The sequence below is a fragment of the Arachis ipaensis genome, chromosome B2, assembly GCF_059453495.1.
Source record: "Arachis ipaensis isolate K30076 ecotype BB chromosome B2, ASM5945349v1, whole genome shotgun sequence".
Classification (NCBI taxonomy): domain Eukaryota; kingdom Viridiplantae; phylum Streptophyta; class Magnoliopsida; order Fabales; family Fabaceae; genus Arachis; species Arachis ipaensis.
Genome location: NC_142437.1, coordinates 3,171,460 through 3,195,649, shown reverse-complemented (window position 1 = coordinate 3,195,649; position 24,190 = coordinate 3,171,460). Strand labels below are relative to the sequence as shown.

Genomic DNA, 24,190 nt, shown 5'->3' with positions numbered 1-24,190 from the left:
CAAAATTATTAACATTTAATTTTTTTTGTTATTACAAAAGCAACAACCAATAGCATATTGAAATAAGTAGTTATTGGTGCATTCCCATACGACAGTGAAATATGCACCAATAATAAATGCAATTCTTTGAGCACTCAGATTAGAACTTACTGTTAATATATGCCTGATAATTGCAGGTTCGTTACAGATTATTTAAGTAGTGTTTGTTTTCAGGTATGAGACTGAAATTAAAGTAAATTTAGATAAATTCAGTATTCAGTATATAATTGCAGATTTTTTTTGTTGGCTTAGAGATTGGTACTAAAGTTTTAGTCTTTATTCCTGAGTATTTCAATACCTTTAAAAAATGAGAACACAATGGACTAAAATTTTGTAGAAAAGAGACTAAAACTTTAATAACACTTTATACCTAAAATACCCCAATTTTAATTAATTAATTCCAACTTTATTCTTTGTGCAAATTAAATTATAACTTCATTTTTATTTCAATCTCTGTCTTCCACTTTACACCAAACACAATACTAAAACTTATTTCAATCTCTATCTCTCAGTCTTAGTCTCTCTTCCAAACACTACCTAATGGGATTGATTTTTGAAGGATTACTATGTGTTCATAACACGCAGCGGAAGAAAAAAGGTAATCCTAAAGATCTATTTTGTGTTTAAACTTTATTCCAATAATATACAATATATAGATCAGATCTAAATACCTTAGTACGCTAGTAAAAATCTTTTTCTCCTTCGATAGTACGAAGGCGCTATGCGTATCCACACCGAGACCAACATTTGCTGTCAACTCCTTGACCAATGGACATCTGATCTAAATTGAGAAACATCTTGCAACTCTTTGCACACCATAAAATTCTTCTTCAAAAATTAGGCTCACATACATTTATGTGCGTAGAGGTAAAGGAATAACAACCCTTGTTATTCTCTCTGTCTTTCTCATGTTTTCCTCTATTCTTGGCATTAGGGGGTGGCAACACTACCCGAACCCGCGGGTACCCACCCCGCCCCTACCCGCTCGGGGTGGGTAATTACCCGCTCCCGCACCGGGACGGGTTTTAACGGGGCGGGACGGGATCGGGTTTAGGTTAAACCCGCCCCTACCCGTCCCGGTATATGTAATATATATATAAATATATATATATTTTTAATATATAATATATGTAACATATATAAAATAATTAGTAAAATGATTAATAATATTATATCATATATAAATTTTTACTTTAATTTATGTTATGTATGTAAATGGTGGTTATATAATTTTTAAAATTTTATTTTATTTATTGGATTTAATAATTATAGGGGCGGGTACCCGCAGGGGCGGGTTAGGGTTTAACATTTTACTACCCGCGAGTAGGGCGGGACGGGTTTTATGCGGGTTTTTTTGTCAGGCGGGGCGGGGTCGAGTAGAGCAAAAACCCACCCCTACCCGCCCCGTTGCCACCCCTACTTGGCATACATATATATAGTATGAGATTTGTTTCTGATTTTAAATTTGAATCTCAATTCAAATTTAAATCATATCTTAAAATTCTAAATCTGAATCCTTCAAATTTATGAATCATATCATAACTCAATTTGAAACAGAATCAGTTAGGATCTCATCCAAATTTAGAAATAGAATAACTAATTATTCTCAAATTTCATTTAATATTCTCAATTATCATACTATTATTATATTCTTAGTGCTAGCAAAAAATATAATAATATTCCATTTGAATTAATATAATTATTTATTTGATCAAATTAAATTAATAATTAAATAATTCTACAGCAAATATTAGAATACTCGTTAGTGTGTGACCCCATAGGTTCAATACTAAGCGGGTAGTAAATTAGTCATACTAAATTTACTAATCAAGGTTGGCGTCTAGCAACACTCCTCAACGACCCGATAGTATGAAGTAATATATTTTTACTAAGAACCTTAGAAGAACAAAGTATAATTCCTTCCATCTTTACAGCTCTTGGTTAACTCTTAGAGTATGGTTTAATTGTCAAACTCTAACTTGTTACCATTATTATAATAAACTGTGAATGACCTAAGAAACTCATTTCTTCATTCATTCAATCCCCTTGGCCAAGGTTTTATTTATCTCAGTCATTATAATCATAGAGCTCAAACTCTTTACCGAGAGTTGACGGATTCCTTATTGACTAATCATTAATTCTACAGGTATTTAAATCATACCCAATATCCATTCAACTAGCACCCTAGGGTATTAAGTGTTCGGAATCAAAGTATAATAAATACATTGTTAATTACTATGACAGTCGCAGGTCAAAGGAAACTCTATTACTATGTTCATCTTGAGAATATCCTATTGACAAATATACGGTAATTATAACCATTAGGAATTCTCAAAGTGAGTCAGTTTAATGGTCATATCTCTATATGCACCATCTATATATATAATTTAATAAATGAGATCTATTAATCTTCATCCAATAAAGACCATTATATATATATATTAGTCTTTCCGGATTATTAATGTCCTTTTTAATAATCTTATGACCAAGAACAATTTAGATTAAATTATAAAAGATTTATCTCTCAATATTATGATCACTATCACAATGATAAATCTATAAATTTAATCAAGGACCTTATTATATTAACATTTTAATATAATAACAATAACAAATTATTTGACACGTGATTGATTGGATTGTGGTCATACTACTTATTCCCAACAATTTTACTATAATTGTAGGCTCAAACTTGTGCTGGAATGATGAGCTTGTGGCAATGTAGAAGCAGATTGTGATAAACAAAGGTCACATTCTCAATCTCTATTTTCTATAGCAACACTACTTTACTAGCCACTTAAAAACATTTAAAATACAATTCCAGTCCAATCATAATTGATGCTCCAAATCTCTATTCTCTATTCAGTGTTTAATTGATGCTCTAAAACATAATCCATTATGCTTTTCATATCAATACTCCCACCACAGATTTATCTGGTGACATTCAGCTAATAAAATAGCAGTTGAACAACACACATGGCAAAGCCACTTTGAAGATTTGCTCAAATCCACATCACATCACATCACATGGCAAATTCAGTATATTATTGAGTACACTGTATTTCTCTTTTGGATGATAAGATAAAAGGATATCTAACTTTCATAATCACATCTGTTATCTTTCAATCTTATTTTTCCTTTGGAAAAACAAAAGTAAGGGTGAAAAATGGCTCTGCATTTCTGTTGCTTGTTTTGACTGAAACTGGCATTCAAGATCCATTCCAAAACTGCAACGTTCTCAGGACAATTGCTGCTTAATCTTCAATGTATCTCCTGAAACACAAATTAAAAATCATTTCGAGACTTAATGTTTGTCATCAGAAGAACCGCACACACTCTGTTTGTCCTTAATTATGCTTTTTTTTTTTTATTTCAAAACTTTTTGGGGTACTATGAAAACAAGATTCTTTGTTAAAAATATGGAACTGCTAAACAAAACTTGGTAGTGTATGTTATATAAGAGAAAGAATAAAATAAAAAAGGAATGCATCATGTTTTCATGAGGGATTGAGGGAGTACCATTACTGAATTTGAGTCATGTTTTCATGGTGCATGAGGCCCTTGGTTTGTGCCTGCTGCAGCAAACAAATGTGCCGCCCTGTTTGATGAAGAAAACAAAGTAAGAATTACCTTGTGCCATTCTGCACATAATATAATATCGACTATGCTACGTGTACACCAAAATCAGCCATCAAATCATCCACCAAAGTCAGCCACAGTATACAAATACACATTGAAAATAAATTAAACCACACATATATTTATGCTAATGAATTATAGCTCAAATGACATAGTCTACCCGTACTCATCTAAGAGTTCACGGGTTCAAAAAAAACACATGTATTTATACACAAATACATTGGTGGTGAATTTTGGTATACAAATAGCATTTTTGATATACAATATAAACCAAAAACCAAACAACATGAGAATTACCTTATTGCCTGTGCATTACCACGAATTGCCCTAAGTGATATAGAATTATAAACGGTGGGGTTGTTATAAATCTTGGTCCAAGGTCGCTGGTCCTTCTGGAGGAATTGTTCCAGCAAAGGGCATTGATAAATATAAAGTAGTCGCAGAGAGGGAGGCAGCTTTTCTCCTTCCATATTCTCCAGATTTGGACAGTATTCAATGTTTAGTTCTTGGAGGGAGGTGAACCGGAGAAGCTCGCTGCACTCCAACGTCTTCGTATGATGAAACCCAGCGAGGCACAGATTGGTAAGGGAGGGAAGGTGAGGCAGCGAACCCACTTCCGGGAATGACGTTATGCTCTCAGAGCCACCACCATGAATGGTAAGATGAGTGAGGGCGTCCAAGTTACTCATCCAAGATAGATCCCTCCATTGTCTCCCGATACGAAGCTCTTTCAGGTTAGGCGGGAAACCTCCCTCTGGCAACCTACAAATTTCCTCGCAACATCTTATGTCCAGAGACTGTAAATTCGGGAGAAGAGTATTCAGGTCTCGAGGCAATGCCTCCAACTTGTTGCAATATATCATGCTGAGATGAGTCAAGTTGGGTGTAGCCTGTCCTTCTCCTGGAAATGACATTAACTTGTCGCACCCAAAGATTGTGAGACGTTGAAGAGCAGCGTGTGATGGCTCTGACATTGAAACTGATTCCAGATTCAAACACCATGATATCTCGAGATTCTTGAGGATGGGAAAGGCATCCAACCACAATGAGGTCAGTGAATCACAGCTGTGATCTATTCGTAGCTCTACCAAATCATACTTCTGCTGCTGTTGCTGGGGGAATAATTCCAGTTTGCTGCAACTATAGATTTTGAGTTTTTGCAAAGATTTGGGTAAACAATTGCATGGAAAGGATACAGCAGACGAACACCCTGAGATTTCTATTTCTTGGAGGGAAGTTAGATGGTTGATGCTGATAATTGCCTTAATTGCATACTCCGTCACAGATTCACATCCCTTAATTGATAAAGTATCCCCATCAAGTGACATATCTATACGCCATCCTTCATGATCTTCTACTATTTTCACTTTGTGCACTTTCGAAACATCCAACGAGGAAGAAACGATTCTCATTAATACATGATTAAGCATATCTCCCTTTAACATTGGACAATTTCTTATTTGAAGCCTCTTAAGCCGAGGAAAAGCTTCTGAGTCAGGTAATTGCCACTCCTCCCAACATGCCATGTTATCAACCTCCAAATTCTCCAATGAAGGAAATGGTGCAATAGGCAAAGAATGATGATCTCCTTCAGTCCTGTAAAACTCATCACCAATGCTCCTGAGCTTATCAAAACCTTCAATGCACAGGGATTTAAGAGATGGTAGCTGTCCAAGTGAAGGCAGTATGCAGCAATTCTTGCAATCCAATAGAGATACATGAATCATGTTTTGGTAGCCGGAATGCCCAATCCAAGATGGAAACATTTTACCTTTGTATCCGTCAACTGTCAACTTTTTCAAGCCAGTGTGCGGTTGCAAGCTGTGGAGTATATCTCTTTCAGTTTGTGTGTCTGAAGCCATATCATCAATTGAGGACCATTCCAACAACAAAAATTCAATGTGCTTCTTATCTATTATCCTTGCACTCCTTGCCTGATTGGCATCAACCACATTCTCCAATTTTTGAATCTCAAGTGATCCATGAAGATTTAAAAGCCCTCCTAACTCTTGGATTCCATTATCTTCATGCTTTCCCACCACAAAGTTGCTTAAAATGTGCAACTGTCTCAATTTGCCTATTCCTTTCGGCATTTCTTTAAGAGGAGTACTCCTTATATCAAGATGTCGCAAATTCACAAGATTACACATGCCATCAGGCAGCATAGTCAGTTCTGAACAATCTTCTAGCTTTAATGTCTGTAAATTATATAACTTGCACAGTGACTCTGGCAATATTTTAACAGCAGTTCGAGAGAGATCCAAATAGCGCAACTGGATCAATTTACCTATTGAATCAGGAAGTATACTTAGCTTGTCAAAGGATAAAACTCTTAGGTATTTTTCTTTGACAATATGCCATATGGTAACGCTGTGCCTTCTTTCCGGATTGAAAAAGGACTATGATTGATATACAACAATGTCCTCAGAGATTCTATTTTATAAGAAGTATTTTGAGAGATTGAATGATTGTATGACAGATGACGAGTTAGAATCCTCATCTCTTCCTTTTCATCGAGTTCTTCGGATAATCTACAATAAAACTCTCCAGCAAGAAAAGTTGCCAAGTCATGCATGAGATCATGCATCACAAAATACTTCTCATCATTACCCTCGACCTGCTTGAAAAAAAGTCTTGAAGCCAAGTCATCAAAACACTCGCAACCAACTTCTTCTAAAGTTTCTCTCCTCTTTGGTGGTCGTAAAAGATCTTCGGCCATCCATAACAAAATTAATTCATCTTTATCATATTGATGATCTTTGGGATACAATGAACAATAGACAAAGCAGCGTTTTAAGTGTGCAGGTAGATGATAATAACTTATTAACAATGCAGGAACAACCTTACTGTCCGTCATGGGAAATTCCCAAATGTCACTCAGTAAAATTTTATTCCACTCCTTAACATCATGCTTTGAGCGCAACAAGCGTCCAAGTGTTTCTGCAGCTAACGGCAAGCCATCACACTTCTTGACAATCTTTCTACCTATTCCTTCCAATTCTGAACTCCAATTAGATTCTAGAAAGGATGCATTGTCCGCAAATATAGACCAACAATAATCATCTGACAGTCCCTCAAGAAAGTAAGCATTATAATTTTGGGCTATTGGACCAACATTTTCCTTGCGGGTAGTTAGAAGAATAGTGCTTCCTTTTCTCCCATGTTGAAAAGAGGTGACAAAACTATTCCACTTGTCAACATCTTCACTCCAAACATCGTCCAAAACAATGAAGAACTTCTTTTCTGACAGCTTTTCCTTAATCTTGTTGAAGTAAATCAAAGCTGTCAAGACTACAAACACCTGAATTGATCCCCTTGACGACATTCTTTGTAGTTTCAATAATATCAAAATTTTCAGAAACACATATCCAAGCTTTCAGGTCAAACCCCTTCATCAAATCCTCATTGTTGTAGAGCCATTGTGCTAAAGTTGTTTTACCAACCCCGCCCATACCAACAATAGAGATGACGGACAAGTGATGATCATTGTTGTCATGTAGCATCTTGATTAATGCCTGTTGGTCACCATCCCTGCCGTACACATTCCCCTTCACAAGAGAAGTGGATGGAGGCCTCCATGATGAGGAGCTACCCGTTGGAATCTCTTTCAGACCAAGGGTATCTTTGCGTTTCTCAAGATCTACTATTCTTTCAACCACCTCTTCTATCTTAGTCACCATCTTCCTACCAGACAGATCAAGGAAGTGAGGAAGCCGAGTGCGTACCTTACTGCGAATTTGAGCTTTGATGAAGACACGGTCCAGCAGGTCATCAGCAGTGTAGAGAGCATCCTTGAGATTATCAAGCCATTCTCTGACGAGTTCGTTTCCAAACTGCTTCTGCTCAGCGTCAGCAGCCAGAGCTTTGGCAGCCAAGATAGCAGTCTTGAGCCTCTCCACCAACTTCCGGTTCAGCTTCTTGCCCACCACCAAGTTGACAAACTCAGATGAAATGAGCCTGTCAAGGACAACGTTGGCGAAGCCAGAAACTAGAGCTCCAACAACAAGTGCTTCAGCCATGATATGATGATCACAACAACAGCAAATTAATCAGTGAGCGATTGAATTTTCAGATTGTAACGAAGGGAGAGCAATATTGCAATAGTGCTTATTGTATATAGCGAGATATCACGAAGGTTCCTCAGCTATTAGACGTACCAACTAGGAGGATAGCTAATTAGAGTCATCTAGTTGAAAAACAAAAAGTCTGTTATAAAAAATAAAAAATCATTCTTTATTATCCTAATTTTTTTAATTTCAAAATTAAAAATACAAAAAATTAACTTAAATTAGCTTATATTATAATTGGCTCTCTAGATTTTTTTCACAGGCGTTGGCATCACGCGGAGTGGAATAAAAAGGTTCTAACTTCTAAGTAGTGGAGTGCATAGCTGGCTTTGCATGTTCATTTTTTATATTCTTCTTTCAAGGACGAGGTGAAAGTGAAACAATATTCAAAAGAAAAGAAGTGTCACCAACGGAAACTAGTCTTTGTGGAAATTAATTAACTATGTACTTAAAGTAGGATTATCATCATATGATATAAATGCATATCATTATTAATAACAATAATGGTAGCGTGCATGGTAGCTGTCTTCAAGTCTACTTTTCTTAGACTTGTTTCGATAAAATTTTAGAAGATAATATCACTTTTTTTTTTTTTATAATGACATTCTTTACCTTTTTTTTTTTGTATTTTGTGCGAATTTATAGAACAAAAAAAGTGATATTATTATCTTCCTAAAACTTTTTTGTTTTTTGAAAATAACTTATCAAATTTAGTTTTTGAAAGATAATTTTTTAAATGATGTAGTATCTATGTTCAGTAAATGTAAATCAAACTAAAAGTAGCTTTCAATAAAAATAAGGAGCAACGATTGTGTTTTGTAATATAATTTTAAAATTAAAAAAAAATTATAATGACATAAATATAAGAACAAATTTAGATTAGTATATATAAAAAATACCACCAAATCAACTACTCGTATGAAGATTTGCTCAAATTTACATCACATCACACATAGTTTGTGATGAAGACATTCTCCTTCCAATAATTCAGCATCACTGTATACTGTTTTTTCCCTTTTCTTTTCTTTTCTTTTTGTGTTTATTTGAGTTATTTAGCTTCTATGAGCTAGATTGCAAATTCAGTACATTATTGAGTTTACTGTAATTCTCTTTCTGGATGATAAGATAAAACGGTATATAACTTTCTAGTTATGCTGTTTAATTCAGTCCCAAACTATCAAATATTCTATCACAATATTTTTTCTTGAATAATTTGAATCCCACATGTGAGAGTAGTATATTTGTTCTGATCCTATACAGCTGACTCTGTGATAAGGAATTGGCAAGACAGAAACACTATTTTGTAACTTTTCTTTCCACAAATCAACCTTTCATTTATTTTTTCTCTGTGCAAAAAGCAAAAATAAAATTATAGAGAGAAATAGAAAAATATTCCAGCAACAACAAAAGCTTTTCAATAATAAGTGGCACTCCAAATTTCTCCATAGTGTCTTTGCTTTTCAATAACATGAAGCCAAGATCAGAGAACACAGTGGCTAGAATAAACACAGTGCAAAATTGCATTTGCCATATCCAATGTGCTACATCTGTACATGTGTGAAACTTTTGTAGTAATTTTAGCTGTGAAGCACATAACAACTTCAAAATTCATTGAAGTTACAGAACTAGAATTATATACACAGACATTATAACTCATGTGAAAGCTCACTGAGCTCGGAATGGCGATGAAATTAGGCTAATCCTAACAATTATCTTCCTGTGGATCAATGCTATTATGGATTTTCATTCTTAGCATAATGGTATCAACACACTAATATAGAGAGCTTGAATTATTTCATTTTTACTTCTGAAATTCCTTGCTCTCTCTGATTCTTTCTAGAATTTCTGTCAACTATAGTTCCATGTGTTTGTTCCTAGCCTCAGGATTAATCTTTTGTACAAGATACTTCTTATATTTATTCATATAAAATCTCATGAATACAAAGATAGCGTCTCATATAAAATTATGTAAATTTCTTTCTTTCTTCTTTTTGGGAAAATAAGTACTTTTTCTGTTGCAAAAGCACACAAATTCCAAATATTAAAGGTAAAACTTCCTAATTTTAGAAACAGAAACATCAATTTGGAAAATACCTCATCAATTGGAATAGCTGATTGTTAGAATAATTGACATACCAATAACAAAACAGTGGCAGCGAACGAATAATAGAAACATGGAAAAAAATAGGAACAAGACACTAAAATTTTAACGTGGAAAACCCTCTCAATATAAGAGGTAAAAACCACGGGTTATTCAGACCAAAAAAGAAGTACAACTATAATCAAGTAAGGATACAAGAGAGTCTCAAATAAGTGCACAAATCATGTTTACAGTAAGTTAAAACATCCAAGCACTACTGCATATAAATATGAATCAAAAAGATGAAAAATTTACAAAATCAGAGCTACTTTGCACGCACAAGCCATATCTCACCCTCCAAATATTATCTTAATCGTCCAACCATTCAGAATGAAAAGTACATTCAGAACTTGCTATCAAAATTTTACCCCAATCCAAGATTGAACCACATCCCAACTGCTTATTTATAGTGACTGCATAATCAATCCAAAAAGAAAAAAAGAATTATCATTCCAGTAACAATTTTAGGCAAGTATTTACATGTTCCCAACCTGCAATTGCCAAAGAGGTTGCACAATGGACCTTGTACTGGCAAGTATTTACATGATATGAAATTCTTCTAAAAGAATACTCCAAAAATTATATGATCACAAAATTGTAAAATTTAAATTATCAATTTAGTAAAAGTATGATTCTCTTCATGAAATGTTTGAACAAAAAGCAATCAATTATTAGACTAGATGAGTAGTTTAAGAACTCACATAATTTTCAAAAGCGGAGCTAGTAAGCTTGACTTTCCCAGCAAAATCCACAAGCCATCAAACACTCAAAGCTCAGACTTAATATTTTTTTGAACAAGGAGAAAGTTTATCAAGATTGTCTTTGATAACAGATTTTATTAATGAATAACCACATTACAGGTGTATTTATAAATTCATGTAATAAACTTGAATGCATTAGAAATGTTAAAGAACTTGTTTAAATTTACAAACTCCACCATTGAATTGCAGTTTTGGCATTGTAACAGCTTTGGCAGTATTTAAAGAACCAAAATTAAGTTTATATTTATAGTACATTTAGTTTAGCATATACATTAAACAATGGGAAAGGAAGAAACATAATCTTTCCCTGAACTACATGTCACTAATTCCTTCACAAATCAAGCTATCATCATGTCTTTTTGTTTCTCCCATCAAAAATGGGAAAAGTAAATTGTAAGCAGGAATAAAGTAACTATACCAACCTGAAGCTAAAATTACAGAGCACCTCTTCTGATGAACTTTGGATTGAATGAAGATAATTTAGATATGGTTGGTTACTAAACCTCAAATGTACTTCCTGTTCCCAATGTATCTCCTGAAACACAAATTAAGAAAGCAATTCAAAACTTAAAAGTGTCTGTCATCACAAAAAACACACCACAATTATGTGAAAACATCATGAACACAATGATGGATCATTGGTTTGATAACGTGTCCAAATCCAGAAAGGAAGAAAGAGTTATTATTACAGAACCTTTTCACTTAGTATTAGAAATAGCTTATTATAGGCATCTACTACTATTTTGAAAGCTTATAAACCTTGGGCATGCTGATTCCTTTTGCTATTCTACATGAATCTTGCAACACAACAATTGACTCTTGTGATCATAAAGAATTGACAAAGACAGAAACACCATTTTATAACTCTTTTCTTTCCACAAATCAAGCTGCCAATTTATTTTGTCTTTGTGCAAAAAGCAAAAATAAAATCATAGAGAGGGATAGAGAAATATACCAGCAACAACAAAAGCTTTTCAATAATGAATATCACTCCAACTTCCTCCATCATGTCTTTGCTTTTCAATAACATGAAGCCAAAAATCAGAAAACATAGTTTCTGGTTCCCAACGCATCAATCCAACTTAATTACCACTTCAAATGAACTTAGAATTAAATGAAGATATGCAGCCAGTGTATAGGATTACATCTTGATATGTACACAAGCTACCTGCAGAAGATAGTAAAAACAGTAAATTTGATTCATCCATTTATTTAAATGTTGGATACACAAAAAAAGATATTCCCTATCTTTCAATTTTGTGTTTCATGGCAATTCGTATCTTTCTCTTTAAATGATATTATTTGAAAAATATGATAGTTAACAAATATTACAAATAGCCATGACTCTCTTCTAACTTGAAGAAAAAGGAAATTTATGCATGTGTGAATTTAATTGTAGTACCATGACAAACATGAAGGTCATAAAATCACCTGCTCAGAAATCTTTCTTTCAAAAATTCTCTTAATCAATGACTTTAATCTCAGGGATGTGGGAAATTTTGGGCCAAATTTGTTGATGCTTGTTCTTGCAGTGTTTTCCCAGCAATGTGCATCTCTCGATTTTGAGTAGTAAGAGGGAGGAAGGAAGCTTTTCTCCCGCCATATTCTCCAGCTCTGGACAATACCTAATGTGTAATTGTTGGAGGGAGGTTAGGCAGAGAAGCTGTTTGCAATCCAATGTCTCCAGTTTACAAAGTGAACTGATCTTTAGAGTGGTAAGGGAGGGAAGGCGAGGCAGCGAACCCGCCTCTGGATAGGACTTTATTTTGCTCTCACACCAAGTATCATCAACAGTGAGATGAGTGAGGGTGTCCAAGTTGCCCATCCATGATAGATTACTCAACTGTTGCTCGCAAGCTCCCACACTAAGCTCTTTCAAGTTAGATGGCAAACCACCCTCTGGCAAACTAGTAATGTTTGGACAACCTCGAATGTCGAGAGACTGTAAACATGGAAGAAGACTATTCATGCCACGAGGCAATGCTTCCAACTTGTGGCAATCTCTGACACAGAGATGAGTCATGTTGGGTGCAGCCAGTCCTTCTTCTGGAAATGACACTAATTTGGTGCAATAAAAGATGTAGAGACTTTGAAGAGCAGCATGTGATGGCTCTGACATTGAAACTGATTTCAGATTCTTACACTCTCGAAACGCAAGAATCTTGAGTTTGGGAAAGGCATCCAACAAGAAAGAGGATAGTGAATCACAGCTGTATTTTATTTGTAGCTCTACCAAATCATACTTCTCTTGCTGCTGGAGTAATTCCAGTTCACTGTAACACTCGATTGTGAGTTTTTGCAAAGATTTGGGTAAACAATTTCCCTGCAAGGATACAACAGACCAACACCCTAAGAATTCTATTTCTTGGAGGGAAGTTAGATGGTTGATGCTGATCATTGCTTTAATTGCACACTCCACAGATGATTGACATCCCCTAATTGATACAGTATCCCCATGAAGTGATGTACCTATATCTAATCCTGGGTAATCTTCTCGTATTTGCACTTTGCGCACTTTCGAAGCATCCGATGAGGAAGAAATGATACTCATTAATATGGGATTAACCATATCTCCCTTTAACTTTGGACAATTTGTTATTCGAAGCCACTTAAGCTGAGGAAAAGCTTTTGATTCAGGTAAGTGCCACTCCTCCCAACATGACATATAATTAAATTCCAATCTCTCTAGTGAGGGAAAAGGAGCAATATGCAAAGAATGATCGTCTTCATTCTGGTAAAACTCATCACCAACACACTTGAGTTGATCAAAACCTTGAATGCTTAGGGACTTAAGAGATGGCAGCTGTCCAAGTGAAGGCAGCATGCAGCAATTCTTGCAAGACTTCAGAGACACATTTGTCATGTTTTGGTAGAAGGAATGCCCAATCCAATCAGGAAATAATTTACTTTTGTATCCCTTGATTGTAAACTTTTTCAAGCCACTGTGCGGTTGCAAGTTGTGGAGTATATCTCTTTCAGTTTCTGTGTCTGAAACCACATCATCACCTGAAGACCATTCCAACAATAAGTCGTCAATGTGCTTCTTATCTATTATCCTTGCACTCCTTGCCTCATTGACATCACCAACATTCTCCAATTTCTGAATCTCAAATGATCCATGAAGATTTACAAGTCCTCCTAACTCTTGAATTCCATTGACTTCATCCTTGCCTACCATATAGTAGCTTAAAATGTGCAATTGTTTCATTTTGCTCATTCCTTTTGGCATTTCTTTAAGAGGAGTTTTCCTTATATCAAGATGCCGCAAACTCACAAGATTACACATGCCATTGGGCAGCATAGTCAGCTTTGAACAATCTTCTAGCTTTAGTGTTTGTAAATTACACAACTTGCACAATGATTCAGGCAGTGTCTTAACAGCACTTCCAGAGAGTTCCAAATAGCGTAGGTGGATCAGTTCACCTATGCTACTAGGCAGCATAGTTAGGGACCAACACTCCCGTAACTTTAGACTTTGTAGATTGCACAAGTTGCATAATGACTGTGGCAATACCTCAATTTTACTCCTAGAGAGATCCAAGTAGCGCAGTTGGATCAATTTTGCTATTGAATTAGGAAATATATTGAGTATATCAAAGGATAAAACTCTCAAGTATTTATTCTTTGACAATATGTCCCACTGTAACGTTGCGCATTCCTTCTGGAGCCGACGTCCATTATTGATATGCAATGATGTCCTCAAAGATTCTATTTTATTAGAGGAACGAATTGTTTTAGAGATTGAATGATCGTGTGACAAATGACGAGTTAGAATACTCATCTCTTCCTTTTCACCAAGTCCTTCTGACAATCTACAATAAAATTTTCCAGCTAGAAAAATTGCCAAGTCATGCATGAGATCATGCATCAAAAAATACTTCTCATCATCATTCTTGACCTGCTTGAAAAATAATCTTGAAGCTAAGTTGTCAAAACACTCGCAACCAACTTCTTCTAAAGTCTCTCCCCTCTTTGGAGGTCGCAAAAGATCTTCAGCCATCCATAGCAAGATTAATTCATCCTTATCAAATTGATAATCTTTGGGATACAATGAACAATAAACAAAGCAGCGTTTTAAATGCGCAGAAAGATGATAGTAACTTATTAACAATGCAGGAACAATTTTGCTATTTGACATAGGAAATTCCCAAATGTCATTCGATAGTATTTTATTCCATTCTCCAACACGACGCTCTGAGCGCAACAAGCGTCCAAGTGTTTCCGCAGCTAATGGCAAACCATCACACCTCTTGACAATCTTTCTACCTATTTCTTCCAGTTCCGAGCTCCCATTTGATTCAGGAAAGGATGCATTGTCTGCAAAAATAGACCAACAATAATCGTCTGACAGTTCCTTGAGAGTGTAAGAGTTATAGTGTTGGACTATTCGACCAACATTTTCCTTGCGGGTAGTTAGAAGAATAGTGCTTCCTTTTCTCCCATGTTGAAAAGGGGTGACAAAACTACTCCACTTGTCAACATCTTCACTCCAAACATCGTCCAAAACAATGAAGAACTTCTTTTCTGACAGCTTTTCCTTCAAATGTTGTTGAAGTAAATCAAAGCTTTCAAGACTACAAACACCAGAAGAGATCCCCTTTATAACGTTCTTAGTAGTCTCAACAACATCAAAATTTTCAGAAACACAAATCCATGCTTTCAGATCAAACCCGTCCATCAAATCCTTATTGTTGTAGAGCCATTGTGCTAAAGTTGTTTTACCAACCCCACCCATACCAACAATAGAGCTGACGGACAAGTTATGATGATTGTTGTCATTGAGCATCTTGATTAGTGCCTGTTGATCAGCATCCCTGCCGTACACATTCCCCTTTACAAGAGAAGTGGATGGAGGTCTCCATGAAGAGCTTCCAGTTGGAATCTCTCTCAGACCAAGAGTATCTTTGAGTTTCTGAAGATCTTCTATTGTTTTAACCACCTCTTCTATCTTAGTCACCATCTTCCTATCAGACAAATTAAGGAAGCTAGGAAGATGAGTGCGTACCTTGCTGCGAATTTCAGCTTTGATGAAGACACGGTCCAGCAAGTCATCAGCAGTGTAGAGAGCATCTCTGAGACCATCAAGCCATTTCCTCACACGATCGTTTCCAAACTGCTTCTGCTCGGCGTCAGCAACCAGAGCTTCAGCAGCCAAGAGAGCAGTCCTCAGCCTGTCAACCAACTTCCGGTCCAGCTTCTTGCCCACCACCAAGTTGACAAACTCAGGTGAAATGAGCCTGTCAAGAACAACATTGGCGAAGCCAGAAACTAAAGCTCCAACAACAAGTGCTTCAGCCATGATATGATACAGATCACAACAACAGCAAATGAATCAGTGAATGATTGGATTCGCAGAATGTGACCAAGAGAGAGCAATATTGCAATAATGCTTGCAAGGTATTCAGCAATAATAAAAGGTATATAGCGAGATATCACGAAGGTTCCTCACCAAAAACACGTTCCTAATTTTTATATTCTTTGAAAGTTGAAACACAATATTCAAATAGCAAAAGGGTGACCAACCGAAACTAGTCTTTGTGGAAATTAATTAACTATATAATTTAAAGTAGGATCATCATCATATGATATCAATGCATATTATTATTAATAACAATAATGGATAGTGTGAGGTTAAAATATGTCGACATTGACTCTGAGTGGTAGCTGCCTTGAAGGTTAATCTTCTGTGTTTTTAATTCCGAGAGATGCAACAAATTAAAATTGCAACTTGAGGAAGGTTTGGGACTTTTTTGCACAACCCAGCTAATAGTTAGTACTGTTCTCTACTATTTTAATTCGATAATAATAGTTGAAGTATTTAAATACGCATATAATTGAAATGATTATTAAATCTGAATGTGATGGAAGTAGGGATGGCAATACCACCCGAACCGCGGGTACCCACTCCGTCCCTATCTGTTCAGGGCGGGTTTTTAGCGGGGCGGGTTCTTGGGAGGAGCGGGGCGGGGCGGGGTCGGGTTTAGGTGATACCCGCCCCGGCCCCGCTATATATATAATATATATAATTTTAATATATAATATATATAATATATGTAAAATAATTAGTAAATGATTAATAATATTATATTATATTTAAATTTTTACTTTAATTTATGTTATGTATGTGATGATGGTTATATAAATTTTGAAATTTAATTTTATTTATTGAATTTTAATAATTATAGGGGTGGGTAGAGGCGGGGCTGGTTAGGGTTCAACGTTTTACGTTTTACTACCCGTAGGTAGAAGCGGGGCGGGTTCCATACGGGTTGTTGTACAACGGGGCGGGGTTGGGTAGAGCGAAAACCCGCCCCGTTGCCACCCCTAGATGGAAGAGTGTGAAATACCTATTCAGTATTCACATGTATAAATAGATAAATAGATAGATAGATGATATTCCTAGTCAACAACTAATATGTCATGCAGGCAACTCCGCTAGCGAATTACCACTTGAATCATTTTGTCAAATAGAATATATTTTTTAGTCATTTTGTCATTACTATCTATTGAGACTATTTTTTGTCAAAATCTGAACTTTTTGACAATCAAAATGGCTATTTACTCTATTTTAAATTACACGAGACAATTTAATTTTCCAAGTCAGTAACAATGAAGTTAGATCATTGCATAGTTGATGCAATTCTTTGAGCAGTCAGTTTAGAACTAGTTAAGGTCATGATGCTTGATAATTGCAGGTCCTTTGCAGATTACTTGTGGAAATGATTTTGCTATAATGGTAGGCTTAAACTTGTACTAGAATGAGCTTGTGGCAATGTTGATGCAGATGGTGATGAACAAAGGTCACATTTTCAATCCCTATTCTCTGTAGCAACACTATATTACTAGCCACTTGAAAAAGTTAAAAATACAAGTGCAGTTCAATCATACAGAAATTCAGTGTTTAATTGATACTCTAATACATGAATAAGGTTAACATAATCCATTATGCTTACTTTTCAATAATATATCCCTGGTAGAGATCATTTCAGGGGAAAATAATTCATATCAATATTCTCACCACAGATTTGCCAGTTGAACAACACACATGGCAAAGGCAGTCTAAGGATTTGCTCAAATCTACATCACATCACACAGCAGTTCTTTAATTTGCAATGAAAGACTTGCTCCTTCCAATCATTCAGCATTACTCTGTGTGTATTTATTTGAGTTATTTAGCTTCTATTTAGCTCAGACTCATTGCTTGTCATTGAAAGATATATCAAATCAAAGGCAACTCTTTAATACATTGCAAAAGTATAGTAATCAGTTCATGTAGTTCTCTTTCTGGATGATGAGATAAAAGGATATCTAATATTCATAATAACATCAGTAATCTTCTATCTTATTTTTTTCTTTGAAAAAACAAAAGTAAATGTGGAAAATGACTGCATTTCTGTTGCTTGTTTTCCATTCAAGATCCAACCCAGAACTGCAAAACTCTCATGGTAATTGCTGCTTGATCCTCAATGTATCTCCTGAAACACAAATTAAAAAACATTTCAAGACTCAAGTGTTTGTCATCACAAAAGCCACACACACTTATTGTTCTACATTCTCTCTTTTCTTGTTTATTTTTGTACTCTTTTTAGTAATGCAATTATGTGAAAACCTCATGAACACAACTTTGGATCATTGGTTTGATTTTTGAATCAGCAGTGAAAAGAAATGACATCTCAAAAACAGGAACTCAAAGTAGAACTAGAGCAGTTATAAAAAAGAATTCAATAAACATAATACACTGACTTTACATGACAATAACCCTATATATTTATAGCTATCCTCTTTAATTAAGTCCCAACAGATCAAATATTCTATGACAATACTTTTTATTGAATAATTTCAATCCCATATGTGAGAATAATATTATTTATTCTGATCTTATGCAGCTTAATATAGGTACAAACTACACATACCAGATAAAGATCAATGAGTGAAGTTGATAGAAATGAAATTGTTGTCTGATGGCATCTCTACAACTTCACCTTCTAATTGTCATCTTTCAATGTGGAAATCATATTCTTTGACGGCATTAGTTGTCACCTTGGGAAATCTGTTTGACAAAGTCTCCAAATCTAGAAAGGAAAAAATAGTTATTATTACAGAACCTTTTCTCTTACTATTAGAGATGTCTTATTATAGGCATCTATACTATTAATTTAATCAAATGATTCAATCTATGGACAAAATAGATTACACAGCAATAACTTGATCCTTCTATTTTTAAAGCTTATACACCTCGTGCATATGCTGATTCCTTTTACTATCTTACATGAATCTTGCAACACAAGACTCTTGGATCATAAAGAATTGGCAAAGACAGAAACACCATTTTATCACTCTTCTCTTCCACAAATCAAGCTATCATTTTTTTTTTCTCTGTGAAAAATGCAAAAATAAAAGTATAGAGAGGAATAGAGAAATATACCGACAACAAGAAAAGCTTTTCAATAATAAGTATCACTCCAAATTTCTCCATCATGTCTTTGCTTTTCAATAACATGAAGCCAAGATCAGAGAACACAGTTTCTGGTTCCCAGCACATCAATCCAGCTTAATTACCACCTCAAATGAACTTAGAATTAAAATGAAGATATATAGCCAAAGGTATAGGATTACATCTCGCTATGTACACAAGCTACCTGCAGAAGATAGTAAAAACAGTAAACTTGATTTGTCCAGTTGTTTAAAAAAAATCTCAAATGTTGGATACCCCAAAAAAGGTATTCCCTGTCTTTCAATTTTATTTTTCATGTGAGTTCTTATCTTCTTCTTCAAATGCTGTTTTTTGAAAAATATGGGACCAGTTAACAAATATTACAGATAGCAATGACTGTTTTTCAGAGTAACAAAGGATATTTCTTTAGCTACAACTGCAAATAGAGAGCTTTCCATATAAGTGAAAGAAAAGAATGCAAATTTTGTTGTTGGCATATGAGTTAAAATAGTTAATGCTGTATAAAGAAAGAGAAAAGTTCTTTACTTGAAGGAAAGGAAATTTATGCATGTATGAATTTAATTGTTGTACCATGACAAACATGAAGGTAAGAGAATTACCTGGTCAAAAATCTCTATTCAGAAAATTTGGTTGCCATTGACTTGAATGGTGGGGATGTGGGAAATTTTTTGCCAAATTTGTTGATGCTTCTTCTTACAGTGTTCTCCTAGCAAACGACACTCTTTAATTTGAAGTAGTAACAGAGAACATGGCAGCTTTTCTCCTGCCATATTCTCCAACTTTTCACAGAATGAAATATGTAATTGTTGGAGGGAAGTGAGGCAGAGAAGCTCGTTGCACTCCAATGTTTCCAGATTTGGAAAGTGAAAGAGACACAGTGTGTTAAGTTGAGGCAGCGAACCCACCTCTTGGAATGACTTGATGCTTTCACAGTTAGAACCATCAATGGTAAGATGAGTGAGGGTGTCCAAGTTGCTCATCCATGATAGACTCCTCAACTGTTGCTCGCAACCTCCCACAGTAAGTGATCTTAACTTAGGCAGCAAGCCACCCTCTGGCAACCTACAAATGTTCGGGCAAGCTCGAATGTCAAGAGACTGTAAACTTGGAAGAAGACTATTCATGTCAAGTGGCAATGCCTCTAACTTTGAGCACCAGCTAACATCGAGATGAGTCAAGTTGGGTGCAGCCAGTCCTTCTCCTGGAGATGCCACTAATTTGAGGCATTTAGAGATGGTGAGATGTTGAAGAGCAGCGTGTGGTGACCCTGACATTGAAACTGATTCCAGATTTGAACACCCTCTTATCTCCAGATTCTTGAGATTGGGAAAGGCATCCAATGACAATGAGGTCAGTGAATCACAGCTGTGTTCTATTCGTAGCTCCACCAAATCATACTTCTGCTGCTGTTGCTGGGGGAATTCCAGTTTGCTGCAATTCAAGATTGTGAGCTTTTGCAATGATTTGGGTAAACAATTTCCTGGAAAGGATATAGCAGATAAACACCCTGAGATGTGTATTTCCTGGAGGGAAGTTAGATGGTTGATGACCATTGCATACTCCAACACAGATTCACATTCACTAAATGATAAACTATCTCCACCAAGTGTCATCTCTTTACCCCATCCTTGATGACCTTCTTGTATTTCTAGTTTGCGCACTTTCGAAAAATCCGATGAGGAAGAAACGATTCTCATTAGCACACTATTAAGCATATCTCCCTTTAACATTGGACAATTGTTTATTTGAAGGCTCTTAAGCTGAGGAAAAGCTTCTGAGTCAGGTAAGCACCACTCCTCCCAAAATGGCATGTTATCAAACTCCAAAAGCTGCAATGAGGGAAATAGTGCAATAGGCGAAGAATGTTGATAGCCTTCATTCTTGTAAAACTCCATGCCAACACTCTTGAGCTGTCCGAAATCATCAATGCGAAGGGACTGAAGAGATGGCAGCTGTCCAAGTGAAGGCAGCAAGTAGCAATTGTTGCAAGACTCTAGAGATACACTAGTCATATTTTGGTATGAACAATGCCCCACCCAATTTGGAAATGTTGTACCCCTGTATCCCCATATTGTCAACTCTTTCAAGCCATTGTGCGGTTGCAAGTTATCCAGTATATCTCTTTCAGTTTGTGTGTCAGAAACCATGTCATCACTTGAAGACCATTCCAACCATAATTCGTCAATGTGCTTCTTATCTCTTATCTTTGCACTCCTTGCCTGATTGACATAAATAACATTCTCCAATTTCTGAATCCCAAATGATCCATGAAGATTTGGAAGCCCTCCTAACTCTTGGATTCCACTATCTTCGTTCTTGCCTACGATATAGTTGCTTAAAATGTGCAACTGGTTCAATTTGCTCATTCCCTTTGGCATTTCTTTTAGATGAGTACCCCATATATCAAGATGCCGCAAATTCACAAGATTGTACATGCCATTGGGTAGCATCCTCAACTTTGAACAATATCTTAGCTTTAATGTTTGTAGATTACACAACTTGCACAGTGACTCTGGCAATGTCTTAATCTCAGTCTGAGAGAGATTCAAATAGCGCAAGTGGATCAGTTTGCCCATTGAATCAGGAAATACACAAAGTTCATCAAAGGATAAAACTCTCAAGTATTTATTCTTTGACAATATGTCACATGTTAACCTTGTGCTTTCTTTCCTAACATGAAATTGAGCATTATTGATAAACAAGAATGTCCTCAAAGATTCTATACTTTTAGAGGAACAGAGTTTTTCAAAGATTGGATAATCGCATGACAAATGACGAGTCAGAATCCTCATCTCTTCCTTTTCACCAAGTTCTTCTGATAATCTGCAATAAAATTCTCCAGCAAGAAAAGTTGCCAGGTCATGCATGAGATCATGCATCACAAAATACTTCTCACTATATTCGACCTGCTTGAAAAATAGTCTTGAAGCCAAGTCATCAAAACATTCACGACCAACTTCTTCCAAAGTCTCTCTCCTCTTTGGTGCTCGTAAAAGATCTTCAGCCATCCATAGCAAGATTAATTCATCTTTATCAAATTTATGGTCTTTGGGATACAATGAACAATAAACAAAGCATCGTTTTAAATAGGCAGGCAGATGATAGTAACTTATTAACAATGCTGGAAGAATCTTACTGTCTGTCACAGGAAATTCCCAAATGTCACTTGATAGTATTTTATTCCATTCTTCAACATCATGCTTTGAGCGCAACAAGCGTCCAAGTGTTTCTGCAGCTAAGGGCAAGCCATCACACTTCTTGACAATCATTTTGCCTATTTCTTCAAGTTCTGAACTCCCATTTGATTCAGGAAAGGATGAATTGTCCGCAAAAATAGACCAGCAATAATCATCTGACAGACCATTGAGAAAGTAAGAGTTATAATTTTGGACTATTGGACCAACATTTTCCTTGCGAGTAGTTAGAAGAACAGTACTTCCTTTCCTCCCATGCTGAAAAGGAGTAATAAAACTTTTCCACTTGTCACCATCATTACTCCAAATATCGTCCAAAACAACGAAGAACTTCTTTTCTGACAATTTTTCCTTCAAATCTTGTTGAAGTAAATTAAAGCCGTCAAGACAACAAACACCGGAAGTGATCTCCTTTATAAGATTCTTTGTAGTCTCAACGATATCAAAATTTTCAGAAACACAAATCCATGCTTTCAGATCAAACCCCTTCATCAAATCCGTATTGTTGTACAGGCATTGTGATAAAGTAGTTTTACCAACCCCGCCCATACCAACAATAGAGATGACGGACAAGTTATGATGATTGTTGTCATTTAGCATCTTGATTAATGCCTGTTTGTCATCATCCCTGCCGTACACAATCCCCCTTTCAAGAGAAGTGGATGGAGGTCTCCATGAGGAGCTACCCGTTGGAATCTCTTTCAGACCAAGGGTATCTTTGACTTTCTGAAGATCTTCTATTCTTTTAACCACCTCTTCTATCTTGGTCGCCATCTTCCTATCAGACAAATTAATTAAGCTAGGAAGCCGAGTGCGTACCTTGCTGCGAATTTGAGCTTTGATGAGGACACGGTCCAGCAAGTCATCAGCAGTGTAGAGAGCATCCCTGAGACTATGAAGCCATTCCCTGACGAGTTCGTTTCCAAACTGCTTCTGCTCAGCGTCAGCAGCCAGAGCTTTGGCAGCCAAGAGAGCAGTCTTCAGCCTGTCAACCAGCTTCCGATCCAGCTTCTTGCCCGCCACCAAGTTGACAAACTCAGATGAAATGAGCCGGTCAAGAACAACGTTGGCAAAGCCAGAAATTAAAGCTCCAACAACAAGTGTTTCAGCCATGATATGATACAGATCACAACAACAGCAAATGAATCCGTGAGTGAATGGATTTCCAGAATGTAACCAGAGGAGAGCAATGTTACTGCAATAATGCATGCAACTTGCAAGCAGGGGCGAAGCTTCTTAGTTAGTAGGGGAGGCAGTGCCTCCAATAAAAAATTTTGTTTACAAGAATAATAAAAAATTAAAGAGCACCCCTTAAAAAAAGAGAAAAAGATAAATAGGTACCTGACCTTTTATCCTACAGACATTTTTGTCTCTAACTATTGAAAAATACTTTTAAGTCCCTGACCTTCACAAAACTTGGACGGATCAGTCCCTGACCTTCACAAAACTTAGACGGATCAGTCCCTGACGAAGGCATTTGGACGGAAGGACTGATCCGTCCAAATTTTGTAAAGGTCAGGGACTTAAAAGTATTTTTCAATGGTCAGGGACGAAAATGTTCGCAGGACAAAAGGTCAGGGACCTATTTGTCCTTTTCTCAAAAAAAAAAGTAGGCGTCCCCCTTTTGAAAAATATATGCTATTCATAATTCCATTCAAAAAATGGTTTAGAAAGTAGTGTCTTATTTGGGCTATAAATAGTGGCTCATAAACTTGGTTAAAAAAAAGCCTCAATCCATATTAAAAGTGAAGAATCTAAAAGGTAATAACAAAAAGTCAACAAATCATTTTTTTCATTCTTTCCTCTTCTTTCATTTAGAAAACAAAACATCACTCCATATTTTCATTATCATTACAACTTAGAAAATAGCAAGTAGTCTTTGGTCTTCCATTATC

General features: G+C 35.9%; 2 protein-coding genes and 1 pseudogene across 4 annotated transcripts; all 3 read right to left on the bottom strand.

Moving 5' to 3' along the window:
- Positions 1 to 4,770: 4,770 nt before the first annotated feature.
- LOC148572825 (putative disease resistance RPP13-like protein 1) lies at positions 4,771 to 7,832 on the bottom strand (annotated as a pseudogene).
- A 2,240-nt stretch (positions 7,833 to 10,072) lies between these two features.
- LOC107622723 (putative disease resistance RPP13-like protein 1) lies at positions 10,073 to 16,040 on the bottom strand. Of its 2 annotated transcripts, XM_021115130.2 has the most exons (4): positions 12,078 to 16,040; positions 11,602 to 11,814; positions 11,069 to 11,181; positions 10,073 to 10,298 (listed from the first exon to the last, which is right to left on the bottom strand). In XM_021115130.2, the coding sequence occupies exon 1, from the start codon at positions 15,943 to 15,945 to the stop codon at positions 12,109 to 12,111; it is 3,837 nt and encodes a 1,278-aa protein (XP_020970789.2). In that variant the 5' UTR covers positions 15,946 to 16,040; the 3' UTR covers positions 10,073 to 10,298; positions 11,069 to 11,181; positions 11,602 to 11,814; positions 12,078 to 12,108. The 2 variants fall into 2 exon arrangements, with proteins under 2 accessions (XP_020970789.2, XP_020970788.2); XM_021115129.2 differs by lacking the exon at positions 10,073 to 10,298 and having other exon boundaries at positions 10,803 to 11,181.
- A 1,764-nt stretch (positions 16,041 to 17,804) lies between these two features.
- On the bottom strand, positions 17,805 to 23,504 carry LOC107622640 (putative disease resistance RPP13-like protein 1). Of its 2 annotated transcripts, XR_015905455.1 has the most exons (4): positions 19,701 to 23,504; positions 19,072 to 19,285; positions 18,560 to 18,718; positions 17,805 to 18,121 (listed from the first exon to the last, which is right to left on the bottom strand). XR_015905455.1 is itself a non-coding variant. In XM_088506384.1 (3 exons), the coding sequence occupies exons 1-2, from the start codon at positions 23,406 to 23,408 to the stop codon at positions 19,719 to 19,721; spliced, it is 3,615 nt and encodes a 1,204-aa protein (XP_088362510.1). In that variant the 5' UTR covers positions 23,409 to 23,491; the 3' UTR covers positions 19,148 to 19,285; positions 19,701 to 19,718. The 2 variants fall into 2 exon arrangements, 1 of the variants encoding a protein (XP_088362510.1); XM_088506384.1 differs by lacking the exons at positions 17,805 to 18,121; positions 18,560 to 18,718 and having other exon boundaries at positions 19,148 to 19,285; positions 19,701 to 20,532; positions 20,608 to 23,491.
- Between the last annotated feature and the right edge of the window lie 686 nt (positions 23,505 to 24,190).